Raw genomic sequence first — 25,775 nt, 5'->3', positions numbered from 1 at the left:
ATTCATGATAACACTTAAAAAAATGTTACAATAGATATATTTTGTAACACTTAAAAAAAATTACCATAAATATTTTTTGTAACACTTAAAAAAATATTACAATAGATATATTTTGTAATACTTAAAAAATGTTATAATAAATCTTCTATAGCAATACTCTAACAAATGTTACAATTTATCTATTTCACTAATATTAAAAAATATTACAAAAGATCTTCTTTATTAACAATAAAAATATTACAATAGATCTTTAGTAATATTTAATTGCACAAAATGTTGAATTAAATTTTTTTTTCTTTCAATTACATATTCTACACCCACTTTATAAATTAAACCCAAGATATTTAAATATTAAAATTAGTCCAATAAATCAATTTTTCATATAATTACAGAGATCTCCCAAAAAAAGGATATCATATGACTATATTAACTGCAGAGGTCTTCCAAAATTTTACATAGAATGTGTAATTGTGATATATCTCTATCTACAATACCCTCAAGACTCTAAATGTATTCAAAGAAACAAATATATCATTAGCCCAGATGTTTCTTCCATCAACCACTCCACTAAAGAGGTGCTTTCCACTAGGAAATCCATCCTTAATCAAATCAAGAGTCTTAGTTCCTCGGACTAAATGGAATCCAAATGCTGTGACGCCACTTAGAGATGTGAGAGTCTTGTCAGCCTCAGCGAGCACTTCAGAAAAGTAAGTCTCAATAAGCACATTTAATCCAGATAAAGAACACGCAAATTCCGAGTATGCTGCAGTAGATGCTTGCAATTCTTTTGACTCAAGATCTAAGACGAGGGCAGATTCATCAAATTGAATCCATGAAGCACCAGCTGCCTTAAGATCAGCCACAACCTCCCTGAGTTCATAGTTATAAGCAAGTAAGAGAAATAACATGAATATAATCAAAGCCTCACAATTCCTGAATATAAAATTGCCAATTTTAAAAAAGGACAATCAAAATAAATTGAAGTTTATGGTGTGCAGAATGAATAAAAAGATACACTTTAGGTCAGAGAACAATACTTGCCTGCATCAGCAAACCTCTATCACGTAAAGTATGTATCTCAGCTTCTACTTTGGATTGATTCATTCGCAATCTATAACTTCTAGACCCTCCTCGTACCATGTCAATCTAGTAATTGTTTACAATATGGGAATTACAAAATTGACCACAATCTCTGGTGGAATAAAAGGAAACTACAGAGGATGTTCATCAAATGGACAACTATAACAATGCATACCGTGTATTTGCTTCCTTCAATGTTCAAAGACACTTGAGAATGCACAAGAGATACAAAAGTAATGACAAGTAATGAAAGCACCAAGGTACCTCTGAATTAGCAAGCCTTAGAAAAACTTCACGCTCTGTTCACTCAAACTTTAAATCATTAAGAAATTTATACAAATCCTATGTTTGATTATGTCATGGTATTGGATGCCAAAAAGTCTTCACTTATATAAAAATATATACAAATCAAAAGTATATGACTATACATCAAGATTTCAAAATTGATAAATGTCTCTTTTTATTAGATATTTTCTTAAGGCAACTAATACATCATCAACCTCAATCGTCATAAGCAACAGATATATCATGCCAACAATCGGCATTATAAATTCTCAATTCATGATCTTAATAGAACTTTGAACTCTCAGGTAGAATCTAAACAAGATGTTATGCTCATGGTCAAAGGTAAAATAATTGAGCTACATACAAATTAATTCATCAATACAGCAAGTAAACAATATTTGATACACCATATGACCATATATTCTTCTTTTGAAAGGGACAAAATATGTACCATACCAACTTGGTGCCAAGTTATGTGGTCTAATGACTGCCACTTAACAGCATTTTCTTTCCTAAAAGCTCAAAGTTGTTCCTTAAACTTTTTGCTCTCTTCAAAGTTGGCCTTTCACTTTAGAGCTCTGTTAGACCACATCCATAATCATCAGAAACCATGGAAAAACAAGATTAAAAAAGGGGGTCAATTTCTTTATATATATATATATGAAATGCTCACTTCTTATCTAAAACAGTGATCCAACTTTATTTTCAAGTCTACATTCACCAAAGAATTTTACAACAACGTGTTTCACATGACACTTCTGGAACAGCTCAATAATCTGCACAAAAATGTGATTTCTAGCAATAGTTAATTATCAAAATACAGCCTAAGATATGATTTCTGTCAACACACAAAATATAAACTTTCTCTTGCTCTCCTAGCAAGTAAAATTTACTTACACTACATATTAAGCAACCGAAGTCTTGTGTTTAGGAACAAAACTCCTACAACTAACTAACTATTATCCACGTCATAGGAAAATTAACACAAATCAAATCATAGCAATAGTCATACCAGTAATACATACAGGACAATATCTTAAACACATGACCAAAAATAACAATTGATTAGCAAATAAACTCACTTTAGTGCACATTGGGTGCTTGTGTAACGTTAAAGGAGGATGCATCTTCCCACAAGACTATAGTTATCTAAATTACAAGTAGCTACTCCAAATTATTTTAGAAAATGCAATGCATGATGCTAGCAACAATCACTATATGTTTAGGAACCAAATCATCAAAATATATATAAAAAATTCAATCGGTGAGTAAAAAAAGACAACTGCAGGAATCAAATTAAATTACACATACATTACTACCATTCATGTGATGAAGATATATTGCTTTTTCGTTCCTAACAACTCAAAGAACCACGAAAAATAATCAGCAATCTGTCATGAATTCATAACTTAAATTAGCACATTGAGGATCAACGGATGGTCTACCTGCACAATGACGATGACAATAACGATAACTAACGTGGCAAGCAGAGGCAGCAACAATAAGCAGCGATAATTCAGATCTGGATTGAAATCAGTAAGAGTTGAGAAATTGAAGAATTCTGTGAATAAAAAAAATTAAAGAAGAGAGAAAATGCTTACTGAAATGGAGAGTGAAATCGAAAATTTGAATTGAGAATTTCAAATCGAAAATTTGAATTTGAATTTGAATTTGAATTTGAATCGGGAATTTGAATCATGAATTGAGAAGTCGAGAAAATGCTTACCGAGGAGAGGTGCGAGATAGGTGGTTTCACAGTGTAAGGAGTGAGAACGCTTTCGAGTGGTTTCTATCTTCCGAGCATGAGGATTTGGAGTAAATACCCATAATGGTCCTTGAGATTCAGGTCATTACTCAATGTGGTCCCTGAGATCCCAATTGCACCATTGTAATTCTCGAGTTCCGGGCACCATAATAGTCCTTGGATAGTTTTCCGGTGATGAGTCATCATCAAGACGCTGACGTGGCCTCATTTTGTCACGCTGGATGGTGCCAACGGCTAGTTGAACTGGCATAGTTTCAATTTATATCCAATGTGGTCCCTCCCTCTATATTTAACCCTAAATTCCCAAATGTTCAGTAAGTTAATTTCTTCTTCTTCTTCATCGTTGTTTTCTCATTCTTGTTGTTGCTATTGTTCCTGAAACTGGAAGTGAATATCCATGATGGGTAGTGGAAGCACTAGAGTTGGAAGCTCTATTAGTTCACTGTGCAGTGGCCATCGGAGGAGAACGCAAAGCAGGAGCAGAAGATCCGGGGTGCCAGAATGGAGTGGTTGTGGCTGCCGGCCAGTTTTCAGGTGGTTTGGGACAGATTCAAACCCAAATAAACTATTTTTTGGTTGTCCCAATTATAATGTGAGTTATCAGTATTACTTGTGTTGTTATGATTGCTCCTACCTAACTGGTTGTTCTTCTCTTGTTCTTCTTTCCTGAAACTTGAGCATGTTATCTGTTTGCTTGATTACAGACAAGTGGAAAGAGATGGTGTAGGCTTTTTGTGTGGGCAGATACTGGATAAGATGAACCAGTTGAGAAACCAGAATCTTATGAAGATAATCATGAAGTAAAGATGAACTTTGATTGGAGGCTTGGGAGATTAGAAGATGTCTGGAATAAAATATTGGTTAACCAATTGTTGGTATTAGTTGTGTCTGTATTGATTGTGTTAATTGTTATCCTGTATTGTAAAGCATGAGTTAAAAGAGTAGGTGGTATGTACCCTGTATTCATTGAATGAACAATATGTAAAAAAATGATAATATGATTATGGTATTAGAAACTATTGAATGGTGCTTGTTGATGGAATGTAAACTTGGCTAACTCAATTAATGAAAACAATAATATACTAAAGAAGGCAACATAAGTGATTGAAAACTAGCCATGGCCAGCACTGTATTAAGATAATAGTTCAAACTTAAAAGATAAGTGTGTTAAGATAATGGTTCAACTTAACACAGTTAGCCACATAACACAAAGGGCAGCCAACTATCATGAGCATGTTAAACAAAGTTGCCTCAAAAGGGAGGACTTTACAACAAAACATAAAGGATTGTTTTTTCCTTGTGTAGTCTTTATCTAGCAAAAAGTATTAAATTCAAAACAGAAAGTCCTATACATATTAAGCTAAAGTCTTCAATTCTTCTTTCTTAGAGCCTTAAATCTTGGAGTTGGGATGAACTTCATATAATTGACAAGTCTTGTTGCCGTTCCTAAATTAGCACCGTGCATGGGATTCACTGGCACAGAAGTTGCTAGTGAAGAGGATCTTCTCTTTGGTGATAATTTTGAAGACCTTTTTATTCCATGATCCTAGATAGAAAAAATTTACATTACACATAAATGATGATTCACTTGAATCACAAAAAATTTAAGAAATGTAAATAGGAAGTTACCTTTTGAGAATCTTCTACATCAAAAGCAGTTGGCTGAGATATATCTATCTCTACAGGTTGTGCATCAGAAATGACTGGTGCAATCTCAGTAGACTGCACAAGAGGATTGTCATCTCCATCACGTTGGTCACCATCATCTTGAGGCTGCTGAAGTTGCTGCTCAGATGCAGGCGCACCTCCTTCATTTTTCTTCTTCTTATCAGCCTCAGCAGTAGCAGTAGCAACTGCAGCAGCTACAGCAGCCGTAGCAGCATCACAAGCTCTCTTCTTCTTGCAACCTCTCTTTGTATGTCCTTTATCACCACAAAAACTGCAAGTAAAGGGGCCCAATTGCCTCTTTAGATGAACATTATCTCCATTGTTACTCTGAGGCTTGGGATCAGCTTTAGACTTTTTAGATCCTCCACCACCCTTCTCATTAGTATCCATCCGTCTTTTCATCTGTAGTTTTTCATGTTTCCTCTTTATTTTTGGTGCATGTGGCCTGTTACATTCTTCTGCATGCTCCCATAATGGTTGTCCAGGAATTGGATTAATATGATGATTATATGTTTCCCTATATGACTCCATTGTTAGCAAGTGGTGACAAAAGTCTTCTGATGGCTTGTTAACTCGAGACAGTGCAGCACATGCATGCACACAAGGAATACCTGCATACAAACAATAGCCACAAAAATCATGGATTTTAGTCATATACCATTAATCAGATTATTACTATAGCACAAAAACAATTATTATATCAATGCAAATAACCTGTAAGCATCCAAAATTGGCAAGTATATAGTCTTTTTCCTAAGTCCACCACATGATTAGTTGGGTGTCCATGCACCTCAAACCTTTCGTATCCGTTGTCCCCTATCCAAACACTACTAGAAAACTAGTTATTACAGACGGATATTTCTGACGAATTTTATCCCGCGAAAATACAGAGAGAATTTCAGAGGAATTTTTTGTCGGAAAACCAAAAAAATGGATTAGCATAAATTACAGACGGAAAAAAAAATCCGTCGATAATTCTGTCGAAAAAATTAATTTTTTTCCGTGAAAAATGGTTACAGACGGAAAATCCGTCTATAATTAAGCAGAAGAAAATGGTGCGTTTTATTAAATTATTACAGACGAAAAATCCGTCTGTAATTTAAATTTTTCGTCGGTAAATATTGAGATAACCTTAATCTTATCTCTATCCACTAGATCCATTTACACTCCACCCATATCAAATGATCTTGTTCCTCTCTCCGTCACCGAGTTGCTTCTTCTCTCCATCGCACCAGCTTCTTCCCCCGCTGTCGCCGCCGCTGGCGTCACAGATCTCTCTCCGTCGTACCTTGCGTCGCACGGGCTCCCTCTGCCGCCGCATCCAACCCTAACCCCAGAGCTTCGTTGCCTCCAACCCTAATCCCAGAACTTCGTCGCGCTCCCAATCCCTGCTTTGCCGCTCCCTCCATCGATGCTCCCTCCGTTTCAAAGCCTCCGTCGTGCTCACTTTCTCGTAAGCCTTCAAACGTCGCTCCTTCCTCCATGGCTGAAACCCATAACTCTCTGTTTTTTCTCCTGCGTCGCCGGTCTCTGTCTCCTCCTGCGTGTGGTTGTGCTGAAGCTCCATGGGAAGGATATACAACGGATTCCATGGGTGAAGCTTAACCACAGCTATAGAAGTACTACGAGACTCGATTAAAGTAGTACAAGAACTATGAGAACCTCTCGTTCTCGTGAGGATCTCGACAAGGTGAACACCTCAGCTGCTTCACGCTTTCACTTCTGATTCAGATGAAATTATGAATACTAATTCTAATTCATTTCTAAAGTCCCTGATTATTTATTTATTTGGTAGGAGTGTTTGGAAGTGCAGAAGGAGAAGACCTTCTGTATTGTCACCACTTGGGGTAATGATCACCACATGTTTGATACAATGACTGTGATGTCTTTTACCTTCATTTTTATCCCTTTGTTCTACGATACATTACATTACAAGAATGTGTTTTGTTTTTCTTCACTGACTCACTTTTGTTGTTTGGGAAACTATTAATTTTGGCATTCTTTTATTTTCTTACACTTTTATTTTGGCAACATTTACAGCAGATTTGGCAGATTCAACAACTGTCTTTTTGCTCTTCTCCAAGTTAGGAACAAGTACAAGTACAATTATGGTTATAAGCTTACACGGTTCCATAAGAATGTCTCAGTCTGTGGATAAAATTGGTTTGAGAACCTTGGTTGTTGTAACAAAGGCTGATAAGTCTCCTGAAGGCTTATTGGAGAAGGTAACTGCTGATGATGTTAACATTGGTCTTGGTTATGTCTGTGTCAGGAACAGGATTGGCGATGAATCTTATGAGGAGGCGAGGATTGAAGAAGAGAGGCTTTTTGAGTCTCATCTAATGCTTTCAAAGATTGACAAATCCATTGTTGGTGTTCCTGTTCTGGCACAGAGGCTAGTTCAAGTTCAAGGCATGATCATATCCAAAACTCTGCCCGAAATTGTGAAGAAAATCAATGAGAAGCTGACTTACAATTTATCTGAGTTGGATAAGTTGCCTGTGAATCTGACTTGTGTTGCTGATGCTATGACTGCATTTTTGAATTTGGTATGCTTTTTCCACTTTAGCTACATGTTTTCCAGCAATCCTCACATGCTATTGCTAATAATTTCATTTATTTATACTGCACAATGTTCTACAAGATATTGATTTATTTCTTTTGAGAATATTATATTATTGCTAAGCCCCGCTCTTGGTCATATTTTGTTATTAATTTATCTTTCACAAAATCCTAAAATTAGAAAACATTGAAATATGAAAACAAACTCTTGACTTTGTTTTCATTAACCTGAACGAGAAATTGCATGAATATAAACATGACCGGCACTCACAGTGTTAATAATGTTAACATGCTTTAGCCTATGTAATGCGTTATTTATTAAATCTTTTGTGTTGATTTCTTGGCTATTTAACAAGATATGACATTTGGTCCTCGTAATTGCAAAAGGCTATTAGGTGCTAAGTCACCTTTTTCTCAACAAAACTTACAAAGGGATGTCATTGATCGTGATGAGGAGACAGCTATAATTCAATGTAAGTATTGCCATTATCATTACTCAAAATTTTTGAAATGGCTACTAATTACTCATTATCCAAGCTATCTTTGTGACTACTTTGTGATTTCAATGTATTGTTTAAATAATATATAGTAGCAAAAGAAAATAAATCTGTGGTATGTCCAAGTTTGGAGCTGATTGGTTTCTTGTGACTTGCTTGAGTATAATGTTCTGTTATTTCTATGTTTCTTTTTTCCATTATATTCATTGCTTAAAGATAACTTAATTATTCTGTTCCTTATTTTTTTTATCCTTTATTCCTTGTCTCTTCATTTACACATACCTTCTTTTAGTTTTTTTGGTAGAAAGTTCATTTTTCGGTTAGTTTCTGTTATTGTCTTTGTTCACATCGAATTCTATCTAGTGTTTATGGGATACCTATTGAAGTATTGGCTATTCTTTTCTTTACAAGCATTTGAGTAGGTAGATACAGTGTAGTGTGAATTTTAATTCTTCTGATTATCCTATGATGTCTTAATTGTATTTTCAGCTAACATCATATTTCTTGTCTTGATTTTGGGAGTGAGTTATTTTAAGCTAAGTGCTGAAGGCAGAAAGAGCCACAAATAATCAAGTGACAAGGTACAAATTCAGTTGATGGGAAACAAAAAAAAATCATTTTTTCTATCATATTATGTGGCTTAAAGTGCCATCAAAGATAGATCTCGTGGAGGCAACTATCTAGGCTGATAATTCAGAAGGGAGATTGTTACTAGTTAAGTAGTATTTTTTTTCTTTTTTCAGTTATTATTGTTTGCACATATTGAATTGACTTACATTTGCTTTATATTCTGTTTCTGGTGGTGTTGATGAGCAGGTAGCCAAGGATACACAGTTGATAGAGTCCATTGCTAAAAAACAATCCCAGATATTTTCAGAAAAATGTAAATTGTTTCCAGCAGATGTGCAGATTCAGTCCATATATCCATTGTAAAGGATTTCTTATATTATATATATTCATATGCATTTGAAAAGCAGAGTATTGAAATTGAAGTCAGATTCTGTGTTTTTCCATGTTTCTGAGTACAACAATCTTGACTTATATAGTCTTCTAATTAGCAGAAAGTGGTGAGTTGCACACATAAATTAAAATTAACTCATTAGTTTCTCTTCAATATTTTTCTCATATTTTTTATATATATATAATTCTTATATATATTCTTTTGCAGTTTGCCAAGATTGATTTACCGTCACAAATATTGATGATAAGCCCAACAGATATTCCTGGGGTGAGTGAAATTTCAATATTGATTATATATTTCACATTGTTATTATTCTCTTTTTTTTTCCTTTTTTGATATTTCTTTCAAGTAACCATGCATCATTTTAAATAATTGAGCAACAGTTGCTGAAATTTCTGTTATATTAGGAGTCCAAGTGAAGTCAAGTAGTTCTAGTGCAGTTCCACTACCACCGCTATCGCCGCCACCCTCAATGTCTTCGGATGAGGGCTATGATAATGAGGATGAAAATGACACTGAAGACTATAGCTGATAGTTTTAGTATGGTTGAACAATATACTAGGAATTATAGTTGATGATCAATACATTTTGTTTATGTTTTGAATTATATTGACTTGCTTGTTTATAGTACTTTTTTTTAAGTTTGATAATACGATAAATTTGTTTATTTTTTGAAATATTATAAATATTCGAATACAAATTAGATAAAAATTTCTATTAAATTTATATTTATTTTGTATGAAAATAAGTTTATTTTGTAATTAGAAAAATAAAAAAATTCTATTTTACCTTACTGACGGATTTACAGACGGATTTTCTGTCTGTAATCAGAGTGTAAAATAATTTTTCAAAGTTCAAATTACAGACGAAAAATTTGTCTAAAAATCTGTCTGAAAATCCTTCTGTAATTACAGAAAAAAGTCCGGCTGTAATTACAGACGGAAAATCCGTCTGAAAATTCGTCTGTAATTACAGACGAAAAATCTGTCTGAAAATCCGTCTATAGTTACAGACAGAAAATCCGTCGAAAAGTTCGTCGCCTTCGGAAAATGGATGCAGAATTTACAGAGGAAAAATCCGTCGGTAACTGGTAAAAATCTGTTGGTAATTTTCCGACAGAAAAAATCCATCGGTAAATAATTTCCGATGGAGCTTTTACAGAGGGACAAAATCCGTCGGTAATTTTGTCAGTAACAAAAATTCCGTCTGTAATAAAGACTAAATGTGTTTGTAAATCTGTCTGTATTAATCTATTTTCTAGTAGTGAAATAGGCTTCCGATTCTTAGATTCTTTTCTAACTTTCTCCAATCGACACTTTATAACCGGTGTGAGCACTCCTGTGTGATTGTTTAGTTTCACTTTGTTCTTGGCTATGGCCCGCATTATGAACATTCAAACCTCCTCCAACAATGTTATAATGGGCTTGGCTCTTGCATCCTTGATCTTTGCATTGAACACCTCGCATGCATTGTTACAAATGCTATCCAACTTCGGCTTATGGCTGAATGCGCTTCTAGCCCATGCATCTCTTTGCCATTTATCTAAATATGGCCATGCATCTTCATTCAGTCTTTTTATCTTGTCTATTTCATCCCTTAACTCTTGATAAGTCTTTGCCCTTGCACATTCCCACAAATCCCCCTTAGTTGTAAATCCTTCCAACTCTTGTTAAAATTTCTTCACAAATGCCAGACGCAAAAACGATGGTGCACATTGGGCATCACCTCTAGCACTGCTGATATTAGTCCCTGCCAATCATGGTCATTTAATGACACATAGTGTATTAGTTCCTGCGAATCATGGTCGATCACCATAACAGTCCCTAACATAAACTCACCCTCCCCATAATAGTCCTTCACATTTAACACGAGTACACATAATAGTCCCTGACGTTTAAATTGATAACCCATAGTAACTATGTACAATGGTAAAACAACACAGATAGTAACTATCACATGTTAACAACAATAATAGGTGCTATGCCAATCAACATTTCAGTCAAATAACTTGCAAACTGATGAAACCTATATGCACTAATATAGCATACATACTATCAAGTTCTAACTTCAACAATTCAGTAAAATAACTTGCAAATAACTTGCAAACTAATTAAATCTCTGTGCACTTATATAGCATACATACTATCAAGTTATAAGTTCAACAATTCAGTCAAATAACTTGCAAACTAAATGAAATCTTTCTGCACTAACATAGCATACATACTAACAAAGGATCAAATAACATTTCAGCCAAATAAGTTGTATTAATTCATTCACAACATAATTGTCATAACAACAATAACAGTTAACTAATAATAGGATTAATATTTGTCGAATATGCATGGTTACCTTTTGCATATCAGATATAAAGCACCAGCCATTTTCTTTGTAGTGTCCCAAGTCTAGATGCAGTAATTCAAGAAACCACTTCCAGTTCTCCCTATTCTCTATCTCCACAATTGCCTACCCAATGACGTAGATATGATGGTTTGTATCCTGTCCAACTGCTGACAGAATTTGTCCACCAAATTGAGTCTTCAGAAATGCTCTATTTAATCCAATTAAAGGACAGCAGCCAGCTTTGAACCCATTTTTACAACCACTTAAGCACACATACATTCTCTCAAAAATAACTTCTCCGTTTGGTTGAGGTTTGGCACATATTTGCACTGTTGAACTGGGATTGGTTTTTAGCAAAGTCAAGCCATAGTCCCTCACCATCTTATATTGTTCCTTTTCATCACCATACAGTACACTTCTAGCATCCATCAAAGCCCTCAAGATTGAATTTTTGTTTAGTGTCAAATCAAAACATGTTCTGAAATAGGTTGTAGCTTCGTAGTGTCTGAAGTTGGGATATTTTCTGACATTCTTCATAAGCTTGCTGCAGACCCAATTCCTATTAGCAGCCCTATTTCTATCTTCCTGGAACATGTGTGGTCGTCATTAAAGGTTTTGATCTGCCAACAAGTGTCCTCATGGTCCCTTGATGCATAAATCACCCAAGGACACTCCTTAATCTTACAAACTGCTCTACACCTTATATTATCGTTCTTCGCCAAGCGTATGCGCCTACCCTCTTGAATTATATACTCTCTAACAGTTTCTCTAAAGTCCCACTTTGTGCCAAATTTAATACCCACCTCAAGATGCAATTCACCAAATCTTGCACCCTTCCTAAACACTGGACATGCATCATCAGAATCTATGTCTTCTTCTAGTTCATCTTCCGAATTTGGAGGAGTCTTCATCTCCTTTGAGTGCCATGAATTGGCACGATACGAGTCAGCTCCAGGATCTAGACGATATTCTACACCTTCAGCAAAACTACCAATAAAACCAAGATCCACTTCTTTATCACTAACTCCTTGCGCAAATGCATCATCCTCGACCAGAATCTTCTCCTTTCCTTTAGCTAGAGGACCAACATTTCTCAATATCTTCTCGTTCTGGTTTTTGTTCACCCTACTCCTACTCCCACTGTTGACATTCTTCACCCCAGTATCTGAATTGGAAGAGCTGTCTTCATCAAGATTTGGCTTAAAAATGCTATCTTCTGCGCTCTCATAAGAGTCAGAAGACACCCCGAAAGGAATCTCATTATTAAAACTTTGCTTTGAAATCCTCTGGCAACAGACCTTGTACAAGGTCTCCTAGATATACTATTTTTGTTGGGCTGTTTGGACTTGTTGGTTTTATCTATTTTGGTATTTTTGGTGGTCTTGATGGGCTTTGTGGGCTGGATGCTACCAGTGGATTTGTTTGGCTTGGCTCCACTGACTTTGTTAATGGATTTTTTGGTCTGATTTTGATTTTTTGAAACTGTTGACGGTGGTTGTATAACTTTAGTGTTTAAGGCAATTTTGGTGTTTGGTGGTAATGGTTGTGTTAATCTTGGAGAATTCTTTTTCTGTTGTGTATTTTCCTCCAAAACCTTTGGCAGTGATGCTCCATGCTCGAAATATACATCAATAACTCCGTTATTAATCTTGGCACACTTCACCATCTCTCTTATCTCCTTGTCATTATTCAAGCTTCTTAGTCCATTCTCCAAACCTTTCCCAAGAACTTGCCACCAGCATTACTTTATCTCATCATAACCAAGCTTTTTATGGTAGTTCTTCAGATAGAAGACATCTAACGTATCCACATCTATAGGTCACCTAAATAAGCCTTATTATCCGGATAATATACCATTGTTCCTTCTTGATCTTCTTTGAAATCACTCCCGTGATGAAACATAATATCCAACATCTCTTTCATCTGAAAAAAAATTCAAAACCCATTACTTGACAATCACTATAAACACAAATAGATTTTTCTGTCTTATTTACACTAACTATTCAATAAAAAAATAAAAAGAATAATACATGTACACAAACAGATTTTTCTGTCTTATTTACATAATTATTTGCAGGATATAGTCACTTTATTTAGTACAAGACAAATACAATATTGACTCCTAGACACGGAATTTTTAATTGAATATGTATGTTTCAAGTTTCATAACATCACATCTTCTACAAACTTAATAAAGAGTATACTTTTGTGATAACATGTTGCTATTTATTTCCAATCTTCTAATAAAATTAAAGTGGCTTAAGTAAAATAGATCTTTTAAATATTCTCATCATTATACATAAGAACTAAATTAGACAAATTATATATTATACAGGACAACTGCAGCAAAAGTATTTATATTATTGTCTACATTACAATTCATTGCAGTATTTACTCATATAACATACATCAACAGATAAGAATTTTATCAAACAGAACACTCATGACCATGAAACAGAGCATGATTTTCAAGCAGAGCATCTCATGAAATCCCAACCTAATCAAATCCTAGAACCATAATAACAGAAAAAAAAATCATAATCCCAACCACACTCACAACACAAACATATACAAAAATTAGCATGCATTGCAAAAAAAAGAATAAAAAAATTTACCTTTACAAACGGTAGAACCTCTTGTTTCTGATGCAGGAGGAAACGAACGATGAAGTAAAACCTAATTTTGATGTCTTCTGAGTGCAAGAATTTCAACCTCACCAATGGAACCCTAAGGTAGTGGCATTCATGAAGAGAGCAGGAAGAAGAAAAGAAAAAGACAGATGGTGGAAGTGGAGAAGACAAGTGAAGGTAGGGTGTATTTTTTATCAAGCTCGTTTCATATTTTTATTTTGGGTCAAACGACGATGTTTTTACCAAATTGGGGCGCCAACCCAAAATGCCAACGTTTTGGCTCTCCAACGTGGCAACTTTGTGACACATCAGATTGTCGGTGATGACTCATCACCGGAAAGCTGTCTAGGGACTATTGTGTTGCCCGGAGCCATATCTGGAGGATTACAATGGTGCAATTGGGATCTCAGGGATCACATTGGGTAACAACCCAAATCTCAGAGACTATTATAGGAATTTACTCGAAGATTTGTTTATTTGGACTTTTAATTGACAATAGGTAACACTTTAAGAAGTTTTTAAAAAATAAATATATTTACTAACATATATGAATAAATGTTACTTAATATTTAATTTATGATAATTACTAACACTTTAATAAATGTTAAAAAATGTTACTAAATGTATAAAATATAGTAATGTTAACATCTAATAAAAAATAAAAGTATACACATTAAATTCTTTCAAATTTTAGATAATGAATATTAAAATTAAGGGTAAAGTATACTTTTTATCCTTGAAGTTTGGCAAAAGTTTCAAAAATACCTCTAAGTTTTATTTTGTTTCAATTTTGTTCCAGAAGTTTTCAATTTGCATCAAATATACCATAGACGGCTAAATTTTCAAAAAATTTAAGACTAGTCTAACAATAATTCATGAAAATTATGCTTGATTTGCTTGTGTTAAGCGGTTGTTCTTATGAAATTGTTGTTGAATCGGTCTTAAATTTTTTGAAAAATTAGCCGTTAGTGGTATATTTGATGCAAATCGAAAACTTTTGAGACAAAATTGAAACAAAATAAAACTTAGAAATATTTTTAAAATATTTGTCAAACTTTAGGGATAAAAAATATACTTTACTCTAAAATTAATTATTAGTAAAAAATTAATGTCTTTTATATAAAAATAATAACTAAAAAACTTATTATTTATTTGTTTTTTATCTACAGGGACCCTGGTATTCTTAGCCGACGAGAACTTTTGTCCATTACGATCTTTTTATAAAAGTAGTTTAATGCTATAAATTTTTTGTGGCATAATCTATAATGTCAGGACCGACGTAGTTTTAAAAGACTTATGTTCTCGTAATATTATTATGCGTAAAAATACTAGTGTATTACTAATTTTACAACCAAAATGTGTCACATGTCACTTTCTCGTTGTAATTGAAATCAAAATTTTTCCTCCAAAATTAAAGAGTTCTCTCCTCCTTTCCCTCTCTCTTTCTCTATCTCTCTCGTTCTTTTACCTACTCTATTTCTCTTATTCCTATACCCACTCTATCTCTTTTATATATTATTATCAATGTAATTATAAATTTAGCAATCAAAATATATAATATGATCATTTTTAATTGCAATTAAAATTAAAATTAAAATTGAATTTGAAATATTAAAAATTAAAATATAGCTATATTATATTACTAATTTAACAGTCAAAATATATCACATGACATTCTCTCATTAAAATTAAAATGAAATATTTCCTCCAAAATTAATAAATTTTCTTCCTACATTGTCTTATCTACCTCTCTCCATTTCTCTATTTCTCTCTATTCTTTCCACTCTATATATATTTTATATTTTATATTTATATTTTATATTACTAATTTGATAAACTAAAATATTTCATACGGCATTCTTTCATTATAATTATAATAAAATCTTTCCACTCCAAAATTAACAAACTTATTCTCTCATTTTTCTTTATTTTTTTCTCTCATTCTCTATCTCTTTTTAGATTTTTATTCTACAAAAAATAAAATTAATAAAATAACATAATTCAAATAGATTGACAAAATTATAAGAAATATATTAAATTTATAATTAAAAATAATTTTATAACATTATTTATATAAATATTTTATTATTATATACATATTTTTATTTAATTTTAAATTTTTATCGTTTATCTTTTTAATTTTTATTTTTATTTTTATTTATTTAAATATTTATTACATATAATTTAACTTATAAAAATTTTTTTATATAATTTTTTTATAAAAGTAGTTTGATTTTATAAATTTTTTTTGTCATAATCTATAATAATAAGTACTGAAATAGTTTGAATGCATAATGCTACATCTTGAAACAAATTTTGAAATTCAAATCACTTTACCCTATCAAAATAACTAACCCCAAACATTTCTGCAATACCGACGCATGTCATGAATTTTATAGGTACATAATGGTTACCAACCATTATGTAACAATAAAAATACAAACCAAATAAGGTGATAAAGGCATTTAATTTTATTCATTTTTTAAAAAAATCCTAAAAAATATTTACGAAGATTGATTAATTGATCGGAATCTTTTTTACAGGTCTAAAACACTAGTGAAACTTTTGAAGAGTACGTAGCTCACCCAAGGATCTTTTAGAAGGAGCCTTTTGAATAATAACGAGCTATACTTTAAAGGATAAATTCTTGATCAGAACATTTAGTGCTTACCTTTGGCGCTTCAATTCAATAGCGCGACCCTATAGTAATTTATCCTAATACTTTCTACTAAAATTATTGCATCTCGCCACTCATATTCTGTTCGTGCAAGGATATTGGTTTCCGTGCTATACGTCGGGCTCCAGGTATTACTGGTGAGATAACCGCGTCTGTGATGGAGAACACCTTGCTTGAACACGGACCGAGAGGGGTACCTGCAAAAAGGACTCCGACACTCAAGTTAGTAAAGAATATTTTTTAATATACGAGTATGGGAACGAAGTGCTAGTGTGTGTAGTCTAGATGCCCTTGGTGATTTCAGCAGTTGTCGTTTTATAGAATTTTGGGTTGAATCCGTTTAATGATTTGTTGGAGTAAATCTCGGTTTGAGCTGAGATTCTTGGGTGGTTATTGTTATCATGTTTATCCGCTGCTTACCTGCTTCTTTAACGTGGCTGACATGGCCGAGATATAGGGTGTAGGTTCCAATTTTGTAGGGTGCAGTACATAGCCCCCAAGCTTGACTTGCCTGGGTTTTTATTTTAGCAAGTTGAGCTTAAGTCGACCTATATCTCGGTCTTGGCAACCCCCAAGCTCCACACTGCGTTTTGTTAGGCCTCGTGGTTCGCAATCTGTAAATTTTGAAAAGATGGTTTAATGATTAATTATTGGCTTCAAAGAAGTGTTTTTCCCCATTTTTTAGGAAAACATGCTGCAGTTATTTCACTTAATGACTGCATCTGAACCGTTTTTGACCCTTAGTCCCTTAATGGTTCGTCTTTTTGCTTTCCCACTTAGTTAGTGGGTTGTAATAGGCTTTTACTGTTTTTTTCTCTTGGAAATGTCTCAAAAAGCCACTCCTTTTTACTCTGATTTTGACCAAAAATGACTTTCAAATGTTAGATTTTTCTTCTTCTCCGTCTTCTACTCTTTTTATGTATCTTGTCGTAATTTAGTCTATAATGGAAAAGGAAAGGTCAAAGGAAAAGCAAAAAGTTGTTGAGGTTAAAAAAGATAATCTTTATCATTGGATACATGATGATGTTAAGACCCGTGCTTCTTTGTACTGTAGTTCTGATTCTCTTCGAGAGCTTCGTGCCGTGAAATTGACTAAGGATGGTTCTAATGTTGCTATCGAACTTCTCTCCTGCTCGAGTGAGGATAGGGTTTGTGAGCGCAGGGGAGATTGGGGAAACTTCTATATGTATTCTCCTTGTTTCTCTGAGTTGTATGTTAGGTTTCCTTTTTCTTCTTTTGAATGCGACGTCTTGACTCAGCTAAATTGTGCCCCTTTCCAACTACACCTGAATTCGTGGGCGTTTCTGAAGGCATATCATTGTTTGATGGATTTTCTTGAATATTCTCCTTCTCCTGGGAATTTCTTTTTTCTGTTTCAGTCCAAGGGAGTTCGAAAGGGTTTATGGGTTTGTGTGAGTAGCTTTCCTGGTCAGTCTATATTCCTTCTTTACAAGTCTTCTTTTCAAAATTTCAAATTTCTATTCGTCAAAGTCCGATCTATAGAGACTGAATACCCTTTTTATCTTGATGATGAGCTGATAGAGAGATATCCGCTTTATTGGTGTTTCGAGCCTATGCAAGTTCTCAAGGCTTATAGGACCGAGGAGGAGGATTTGGTTATTGACTTTTTGGTAAAAAAATTTGCTACTGGAGAGTGCCTTTCGATCTCTGAGATGTTGAATTTTGAAAAAGAGAATGATAGGGAGGGGTTGAGGACTATATAGGTAATATATATATATATATATATATATATATATATATATATATATATATGTGTGTGTGCATATTTAGTATTAGCTTATTGCTTGACAATTGATGTTGTTTGTGTTTGTTTGTAGGAGGACGGGTTCCACATCTGACTTCGTCCAGGCTTCAGTCTTTCCTTGATAAGAAAAAAGAGAAAGGTGTGAGTACCTCTGCGTTTTTGAAGACTGGTGAGGAGGGTGTTGCTTTCTCTACTGCGTAACCAGGTTCTTCAAAAAGAAAAAGGGACGAGTCTGATAATTCGCTGAAGGTGCTGTCTGACGGGGGTAAGGCTCATACCGAGGTTTCAACATCGGTTTTTGATCATCAGCGTAGACTCCATGGTTTTCATTCCTGGGATGAATGCTCATTCTTTGTGGAGTGATCAATTTCCTCTGGCCGATCTCTCTGATAGGGCTTCCCAATTTCTTGGGGACATGGTGCTTACCCGCCGTGCCGGGGTGGAAGCCTTAGGTAAATATGTTCAGGTAATTTTCGTCTGTCTCTTTTTCTTCCCTCTCCTCTCTCTTTTTCTCTTTTCTTTTTGTTTTTTTGATTGGGTTTAATATTGCCCTATCAGGTTGTTGCTGCTCATCTACTGTGTGTTGGTTGTACCACTGAATTGCTCGGAGCCGAGCAACTTGTTGATGTTGATAAGTTTGTTGCTCTGGAGCGTTTGGTGAAAGAGAAGGAGGGTGTTATTATTGACATCACGACTAAAATGAAGGAGAAGGAAGATGCTGTTACCGATATTGCTGTAAAGTTGAAGGAGAAAGAGCAGGAAGTAGGTCATCTTCAGGATCAAATTCGGTCTCTTCAGGCCGAGATAAGGGATAATGACAAGACAAAAGGTGAGATGACTGCCCGTATTCATGAGCTGGAGGATCAAGGTATAGAAATGTTTACCTCAGGGTTCGACCGAGCTGTTTCTCAGGTGTCGCTGTTTTTTCCCGGGTTTGATGTTCGTCAACTTGATGTGACGAAGATAGTTATTAACGGAGAGTTGGTTCAAGATGAGGCTGGCGAGGATCATGATGAGAATGTTCCACTGCCTGTTTGATGTCTTATTAGAAAGTAGTTTGGATTTGTGTTTTGTTTTTTGAAAAACTTATGTCGGTTTTTGTTCCGACGTTAATGACTGATTGTCCGAACTATGGTTTCGGAATGGCTTTGCTATGATATGCTTTATGATTCCAACGTTTATGCTTGTTGGTTTGTAGTATGTTTAGAATACAACTGTATAATATAGTAAATGTATGCTTTTATTCAGATAGAATTGTTCCTCATGTTTGAGGTTTGCAGGGTGGTCGGCCTCGTTAAAACCTACCCGAGTAAACCCTCCTTAGGGAAAAACCTCGTGGCTAGGAAAAAGAGTACCTGGCCATCCTGCTTCTTACAACATTATGATCAGCTATAGTAGTACTTAAGTGACGAAATATTCCATGTATTCGGTAAGGCTGTTCCGTTCAATGTCTCTAAGCAGTAGGCACCTTTCCCGATCACTTTGGCGATCCAAAAAGGTCCTTCTCATGTTGCTGCTAATTTTCCATGGCTTGGTGGCTTCCGAGTATCTTCTAGTTGTCTGAGCACTAGGTCTCCTTGTTTAAGGATCCTTGGTTTGACTTTCTTGTCGTACTGACGCTTCATAGCTAGTTGCATTAACTTTTGTCTTAGCTCTGTGTAATTGTGTTCTTCCTCGACGACGTCAATTTTGGCACACCAAGATTATTCATTGGCACTCTCGTTGAAGTGTTCGGTCCTTGTTGAGCCTTGGCTGATTTCCAAAGGGATTACGCACTCTGATATGTACACTAAGCGAAAAGGACTTTCTTTTGTCGTGGTTTGAGGAGTTGTGTTATAACTCCACAGTATTTCTGGTATAAGCTCGGCCCAGTGACCTTTAGCCTCGGTCAATTTTTTCTTAAGGGCCTGCAAAATCACTTTATTAGCCGCCTCTGCGAGCCCATTGGTCTGTGGGTGCTCGACAGAGAAAAAATGGTGTCTAATATTCATGTTAGTTAAGAACGAGGTGATTTTTTTATCACTAAATTGCCTGCCATTATCAGAAATAATTTCTCTTGGTAAACCATATCTACAAATAATAAATTTCTAAATAAACTTTTGTACCTTGTCCGAGGTGATTTTTGCAAGTGGTTATGCTTCTATCCACTTTGTGAAGTAATCGATAGCTACCAAAAGGAACTTTACCTAGCCTAGCGATATTGGGAATGGTCCGAGGATGTCCATGCCCCACTTGTGGAATGACCAACTGGCGTCTTGACACGATTCGCATTTTCGAACCTTGTTCGTGCAGTCTGACCTTAAGGTCGGCCATTAGTAGCCTGCATGCAAGATTTTTGCTGTCAGGCTTCTGCCTCCGATGTGGTGTCCACAGATACCTTCATGGACTTCGTCGACTGCTGCTCTTGCGCCATCCCCTGCGAGGCATTTAAGAAGTGGTCGGGAGAAACCACGTGTGTATAGATCATCTCCAATTAGGGTGTAATTGGTTGCTTTCCTTTTGATAGATCTCGAATCACCTTCTGGCACTACTCCTGTCTTTAGGTAATGTATTATGGGGGTTCGCCAATCTCCTTCCTGTGACACATATAAAACATATTGCATATCTAGGCTAGATTTCGTTAGTGTGAGGTGTACCATATTTTCGGAGTGTTGATCATCTCTATATGTTGCTAGCTTTGATAGTATATCTGCCCTGCTGTTTTGTTCTCGGGGTATATGTGTTATTTCAAATGTTTGAAAACTTCTTATCATGTTTTTAGTAATATGTAAGTATTTTTCTAAAAAGGGGATCTTTGGTTTGAAAGTTACCGGTTACCTGTTGTACTACGAGTAAGGAATCACAGTATACTTGCAAGCTCGACACTTGAATTTCTTTTGTGAGTCTTAGTCCTGCTAACAACGCCTCATACTCGGCTTGGTTGTTTGTTTCCTGGAATAGAAATTTGATTGATTGTTCAGCAAATACCACTGCTTTGTCTTTTAGCAGTATTCCTGCTCCGCATTCGTTGTCATTGGATGCTCCATCTACATATAATTCCCATGGCTCGGCTTCCTCTACTTCATTGGTGAATTCGGAGATAAAATCGGCCAGGGCTTGGGCCCTGGGGGATCCCCTGGACTGATAAGTAATGTCGAATTCTGAGAGTTCGACCGACTATTTTGTGAGTCTTCATGCTAGGTCAGGTTTTGCTAGGATTTGTCGAAGCGGTTGATTGGTCCGAACTATAATTCGGTATCATTGAAAATAATGTCGTAGCCTCCAAGCTGTGGTAATTAGTCCGAATGCTAATTTCTCTATCATTGAGTATCTCGTTTCAGCACCCTGTAGGAATTCACTTACAAAGTATACTGGGTGTTGTTCTTTTTCGTTATCTGTTACAAGTACCGAACTGATTGTGTTAGTTGAAATTGAAAGGAATAGATGTAATGGCTTACCTTGTTCTGGCTTTTTCAATATAGGTGGCAACCCTAAGGCATTTTTGAATTTTGTGAAAGCTTCTTCACATTCCTCTGTCCAAATGAATTGATCCGACTTTTTTAAGGTGTTGAAGAAGTGATATGATTTTTCTGCTGCTGCTTGCAAGAAGCGGGAAAGAGCTGCTAACCGACCTGTTAGCTGTTGGACTTCTTTCTTATTCCGAGAAGATTGCATGTTGATTACTGCGAGACATTTGTCTGGGTTTGCCTCTATCTCCCTGTTGGTTAATAGGAAGCTGAGGAATTTTCCTCCTTGTACTCCGAAGGCGCACTTTTCTGGGTTCAATCTCATATTATGTTTTCTGAGCTGTTCAAATACCTTGGTTAGGTCGTGCTTGTGCTGTTCCTCCGAGGTTGACTTTACTACCATGTCGTCAACGTATATTTCAATGTTTCTTCCGATCTGTTCTTTGAACACTTTGTCCATTAGCCGTTGATACGTTGCCCCCGCATTTTTTAGCCCAAAGGACATGACCTTGTAACAGAAGTTCCCTTGATCGGTGATGAATGCTGTTTTTTCTTTGTCTCCCGGATGCATGAGAATTTGATTATAACCTGAGTAGGCATCTATGAAGCTAAGTACTGGGAAACCTGAGGTGTTGTCTACCAGCTTGTCTATGTTGGGCAGTGGGTAACCGTCTTTGGAGCATGCTTTGTTTAAGTCGGTAAAGTCTACACACATGCGCCACTTTTCCGAGCTTTTTCGCACCATTACGACGTTTGATAGCCATGCAGCCCATGCTGAAAATCGTAGTTCCCGAATAAATCCTGCTTCCAAGATCTTTTTCGTTTCTGCCTCGGCTGCCTTTCTCCTTTTTTCTCCCAAGTTTCTTTCCTTTTGTCGTATAGGTCGGGCATTGGGGTTGACTGCCAACCTATGGCAAATAAAATTGGGGTCAATACCAGGCATGTCCGCCGGTGTCCATACAAAAAGGTCAGCATTTGTCTTTAGTATTGTGATAATGTCATCCTTCTGTCCTGCAATGAACGCGGATCCTATGTTAGTGAATCGTTCTCCCTGACCTAATTGTACCTTTTCAAGATCATCCGTTGGCTTGGAATGACTGTCGTCACTTCTAGGGTTCAGTTCAGCCAAAGTTGGTATATTTTCCGAGTTGTACACCGTGTGTATCCGAGGTGTTTCTTCCTTCTTGATGCTTTGAGGCTTGCATTGTAGCATTGTCTCACCTCCTTGTGGTCGGCGTATACCGTCCCACTACATTATCCTGCAAAGGAAATTTCACACAAAGATGAATTGTTGAAACAATGGCCCCAAAGGCGTTCAGTGATGGACGCCCTAGGATGATATTATAAGGGCTGGGGCAATCAATCACTAGGAATTGAATGTCTAGTGTTTTATTGTTTGGAGATTCTCCAATTGTTGTTCTCAGCCAAATATACCCTGATACCGATACCTTTTTCCTGGAGAACCCTACCAATTCTCTGGGTGACGGTTGTAGTGCGTTGTCGCTAAAGTACATCTTTTTGAAGGTTGAGTAGAACAAGACATCGGCGCTGCTTTCTGGATCGAGCAAGACCTTTTTATTGTTAACTCTCCCATGTGGACTGAGATGACGACAGGATCGTCTAAGTTCGTACAGGTTGTTTTGAAATTGGCCGCGCTGAAGTCGATGCGGGAGGTCGGAACCGACGTTTGTCGTACCGGACGAGATCCTTCAATCGTCATCATTGCTCGATAGCTTCTTTTCCTTGCTGAAGTGGTATTCCCGCCGCCAGCGAAGCCTCCTGAAATGTAATTTATTATCCCCTTGGATGGGGGTGTTATGACTTGTTTTTGCTTGCTTTCTCTTTCTACTTCTCTTTCTGTGTCGCGTTGCTTTCTTGACGAGATATATTTGTCTAAAAGTTCTTGTCTCGCCAATCTTTCCAGCAGATCTTTTGCCACCACACACTCGTCTGTTGTATGGCCGAACTTTTGGTGGAAAGCACAGTGCTTGCTTCTATCCACATACTTTTGATCTTGGTATGACTCTGCTCTGATAGGTGGTTTGATCAGTTTATTGTGCAGAATTTTCTTGATTATGTCCTCCCTTTTTGTGTTGAATTTTGTGTACGAGTCAAACTTCGGCGCTAGTTTGAATGGTTTTCTGGGGTCTTTACTTATAGGCCGGTGCGGCCTTTCCTCTTCTCTCTTGGTCGGCCTTTCGCTTCTTCTGGCCTCCCTAAGCTCTTCAATTTCAATTTAGCTCTGGGCTTTTTTTGGAACTCCTCCAACGTTTTCGGTTTTGCCACTGCTATTGCTTCCGGAAATTTTCCGGGGCGGAGTCCGCTTTTGATGGCGTGCAGCTGCACTTCGGAGTTAAGATCGTGGATTTGCATAGCTGCTTCTGTGAACCGTGTCATGTACTCCTTTAAGCTTTCATGTTGTCCCTATTTGATCGTGCTGAGATAGTCTGAGTCTCGCACATAGATTTTGGATGCTGCAAAATGATTTATAAATAATTTGGCAAACTCTTCAAAACTTGATATAGATCCTGCAGGTAAGTTAGAAAACCATAATAAAGCAGCTCCATCTAAGAATGTTGGAAAAGATCGGGACAAGATGGGATTGGAGTCACTATTGAGAAACATCATTGATTCAAATTTTGTAACATGGATTTTAGGATCTTCGATCACCTCACTACAAGAAAAAAGGCTTGTCGGCACCCTTTTTTCTTGCCACGCTTTTAAAGCGTGCCCAAAAGTGGTCTATGGGCACGCTTTTGCGAGGGTGGCCACTGATTTGTGATTTGGCCATGCTTGAAAAGCGTGGCCATAGAGAGAAATCGGCACGCTTTTATGAGGGTGGCCACTTATTTAAAATTTGGCCACGCTTTTTTATCGCCACCCTTAAAAAGCGTGACCATAGAGGGAAATTGGCACGCTTTTGAAACGTGGCAAAATGATTTCGTTATCGTTACATTTTAAAGCGTGGCCGTTTCCTCTAAATCTTTTGGCACGCTTTATAAGCGTGGCCACAAAGTTCAAAAAAAAAAAAAAGATTCCACCCCTCTTAGTTCGAAACAAATAGTTTACACAACAAACCCCCTAAGGCCCTGACAACACTTCTTCCTTTCTTCGAAACACACCCTCCTCTTCTTTGAAACAATGCCTTAAAAGCGAAAACCTTAACACAGAGCTCATCACCCTAACGGCGGCGGCGCTCTTCACCTAACATAGAGCTCATCGCCGGTGCTCTCACTCTCTCCCCTAATAACACTCGTTGGTCAACCTCGTTCCAACCCTCTCTAGCAATCCCTCCGTAGGTGCCACCTCTGCCGGTGTTCCCTGCATCGGCGCTCCTTCCGTCTCTCCTGTAAACACCTATCCCTCCTGCGGCGGTGACTCACTCTGGTAAGGCCTCCCTCGGCGCTCACTCTCTGTCGCAAACCCTCCGTCGACGCTCTCTCTCGCAAACCCTCAATCGTCACTCCTCCCTCCATGGTTTGGCACCCGCCGCGTTGCCGTCTCCCTCTCTGAAGTCGTCGCACCGCCGTCTCCACCTCCGTCACTCGTCGCACCTCCGTCAGCCACGTTCAGCGTTCGCAGCACCGTGGTAAATTATCTGTTCAAGATTTTTCTTGATCTGATTATTTGTTTTTGAACTTGATTTTTTGTTTTGATTTTCTTGGTTCTTCATTTTTTTCTGATTTTTCTAAATTTATATTTTTTGCTCTAATCTGATACTTGGTTTAGGGTTTTTTTTCTTCTAAACTTCTTGACATTTGGTTCTGTTCTGGAAGGCTAAAAGATATCAATTATTTCTTCAGGAATTGAAACAACAAGGAATACAAGAAGAAAGGCTGCAGCTGCTTGTTAATGTTATTGGGGCTTTTAGGCCTGGAGTGTTGACAGGATTGGTTGGAGTAAGCAGGGCTGGAAAAACCACGCTAATGGATGTCTTGGCTGGAAGAAAAACTGGAGGTGTTGTAAAGGTAAAGATTTTCTCCCTTCATTTTTTGTTATCGTTATTATTTTAAAAAAAATTGAATGTGGAATATGCTAGAAAAATCGGCATGTTATCTTGATGAATATGCAATGTTTTGCAAGAATTAACATCTTTTTG

The 25,775-nt window shown here is 36.4% G+C and overlaps 3 protein-coding genes and 1 long non-coding RNA gene across 29 annotated transcripts; 1 reads left to right on the top strand and 3 right to left on the bottom strand.

Annotated features, from left to right (window-relative positions):
• Window positions 1-397: 397 nt before the first annotated feature.
• On the bottom strand, window positions 398-3,201 carry LOC112801232 (uncharacterized). Of its 4 annotated transcripts, none has more exons than XR_011881562.1 (6): window positions 3,092-3,201; window positions 2,811-2,887; window positions 1,817-1,943; window positions 1,256-1,379; window positions 1,038-1,146; window positions 398-866 (listed from the first exon to the last, which is right to left on the bottom strand). It is a non-coding gene; the product is annotated as an uncharacterized lncRNA (long non-coding RNA). The 4 variants fall into 4 exon arrangements; XR_011881563.1 differs by having other exon boundaries at window positions 1,822-1,943; XR_011881564.1 differs by having other exon boundaries at window positions 2,811-2,926; window positions 3,092-3,166.
• A 1,030-nt stretch (window positions 3,202-4,231) lies between these two features.
• On the bottom strand, window positions 4,232-6,285 carry LOC112801229 (uncharacterized). Its single transcript, XM_025843849.2, has 3 exons — window positions 5,513-6,285; window positions 4,760-5,409; window positions 4,232-4,676 (listed from the first exon to the last, which is right to left on the bottom strand). The coding sequence occupies exons 1-3, from the start codon at window positions 5,520-5,522 to the stop codon at window positions 4,500-4,502; spliced, it is 837 nt and encodes a 278-aa protein (XP_025699634.1). The 5' UTR covers window positions 5,523-6,285; the 3' UTR covers window positions 4,232-4,499.
• On the top strand, window positions 6,264-9,540 carry LOC112801230 (dynamin-related protein 4C). Of its 23 annotated transcripts, none has more exons than XM_072236331.1 (9): window positions 6,264-6,488; window positions 6,594-6,645; window positions 6,842-7,347; window positions 7,748-7,833; window positions 8,380-8,571; window positions 8,674-8,740; window positions 8,835-8,924; window positions 9,026-9,085; window positions 9,226-9,540. In XM_072236331.1, exons 1-4 carry the CDS (start codon window positions 6,453-6,455, stop codon window positions 7,760-7,762), a joined length of 609 nt encoding a protein of 202 aa, XP_072092432.1. In that variant the 5' UTR covers window positions 6,264-6,452; the 3' UTR covers window positions 7,763-7,833; window positions 8,380-8,571; window positions 8,674-8,740; window positions 8,835-8,924; window positions 9,026-9,085; window positions 9,226-9,540. The 23 variants fall into 23 exon arrangements, with proteins under 23 accessions (XP_072092432.1, XP_072092442.1, XP_072092427.1 ...); XM_072236341.1 differs by having other exon boundaries at window positions 7,717-7,833; XM_072236326.1 differs by having other exon boundaries at window positions 6,839-7,347.
• LOC140184891 (uncharacterized) lies at window positions 9,128-11,587 on the bottom strand. The gene is made up of 5 exons (XM_072238085.1): window positions 11,286-11,587; window positions 10,783-10,843; window positions 10,544-10,672; window positions 10,218-10,460; window positions 9,128-9,307 (listed from the first exon to the last, which is right to left on the bottom strand). Exons 1-5 carry the CDS (start codon window positions 11,585-11,587, stop codon window positions 9,128-9,130), a joined length of 915 nt encoding a protein of 304 aa, XP_072094186.1.
• Window positions 11,588-25,775: the final 14,188 nt, after the last annotated feature.

The sequence above is a fragment of the Arachis hypogaea genome, chromosome 5 (genome assembly GCF_003086295.3).
Source record: "Arachis hypogaea cultivar Tifrunner chromosome 5, arahy.Tifrunner.gnm2.J5K5, whole genome shotgun sequence".
Lineage (NCBI taxonomy): Eukaryota > Viridiplantae > Streptophyta > Magnoliopsida > Fabales > Fabaceae > Arachis > Arachis hypogaea.
The sequence above is the reverse complement of the archived record's forward strand: the minus strand, read 5'-3'. Positions and strand labels throughout refer to the sequence as shown.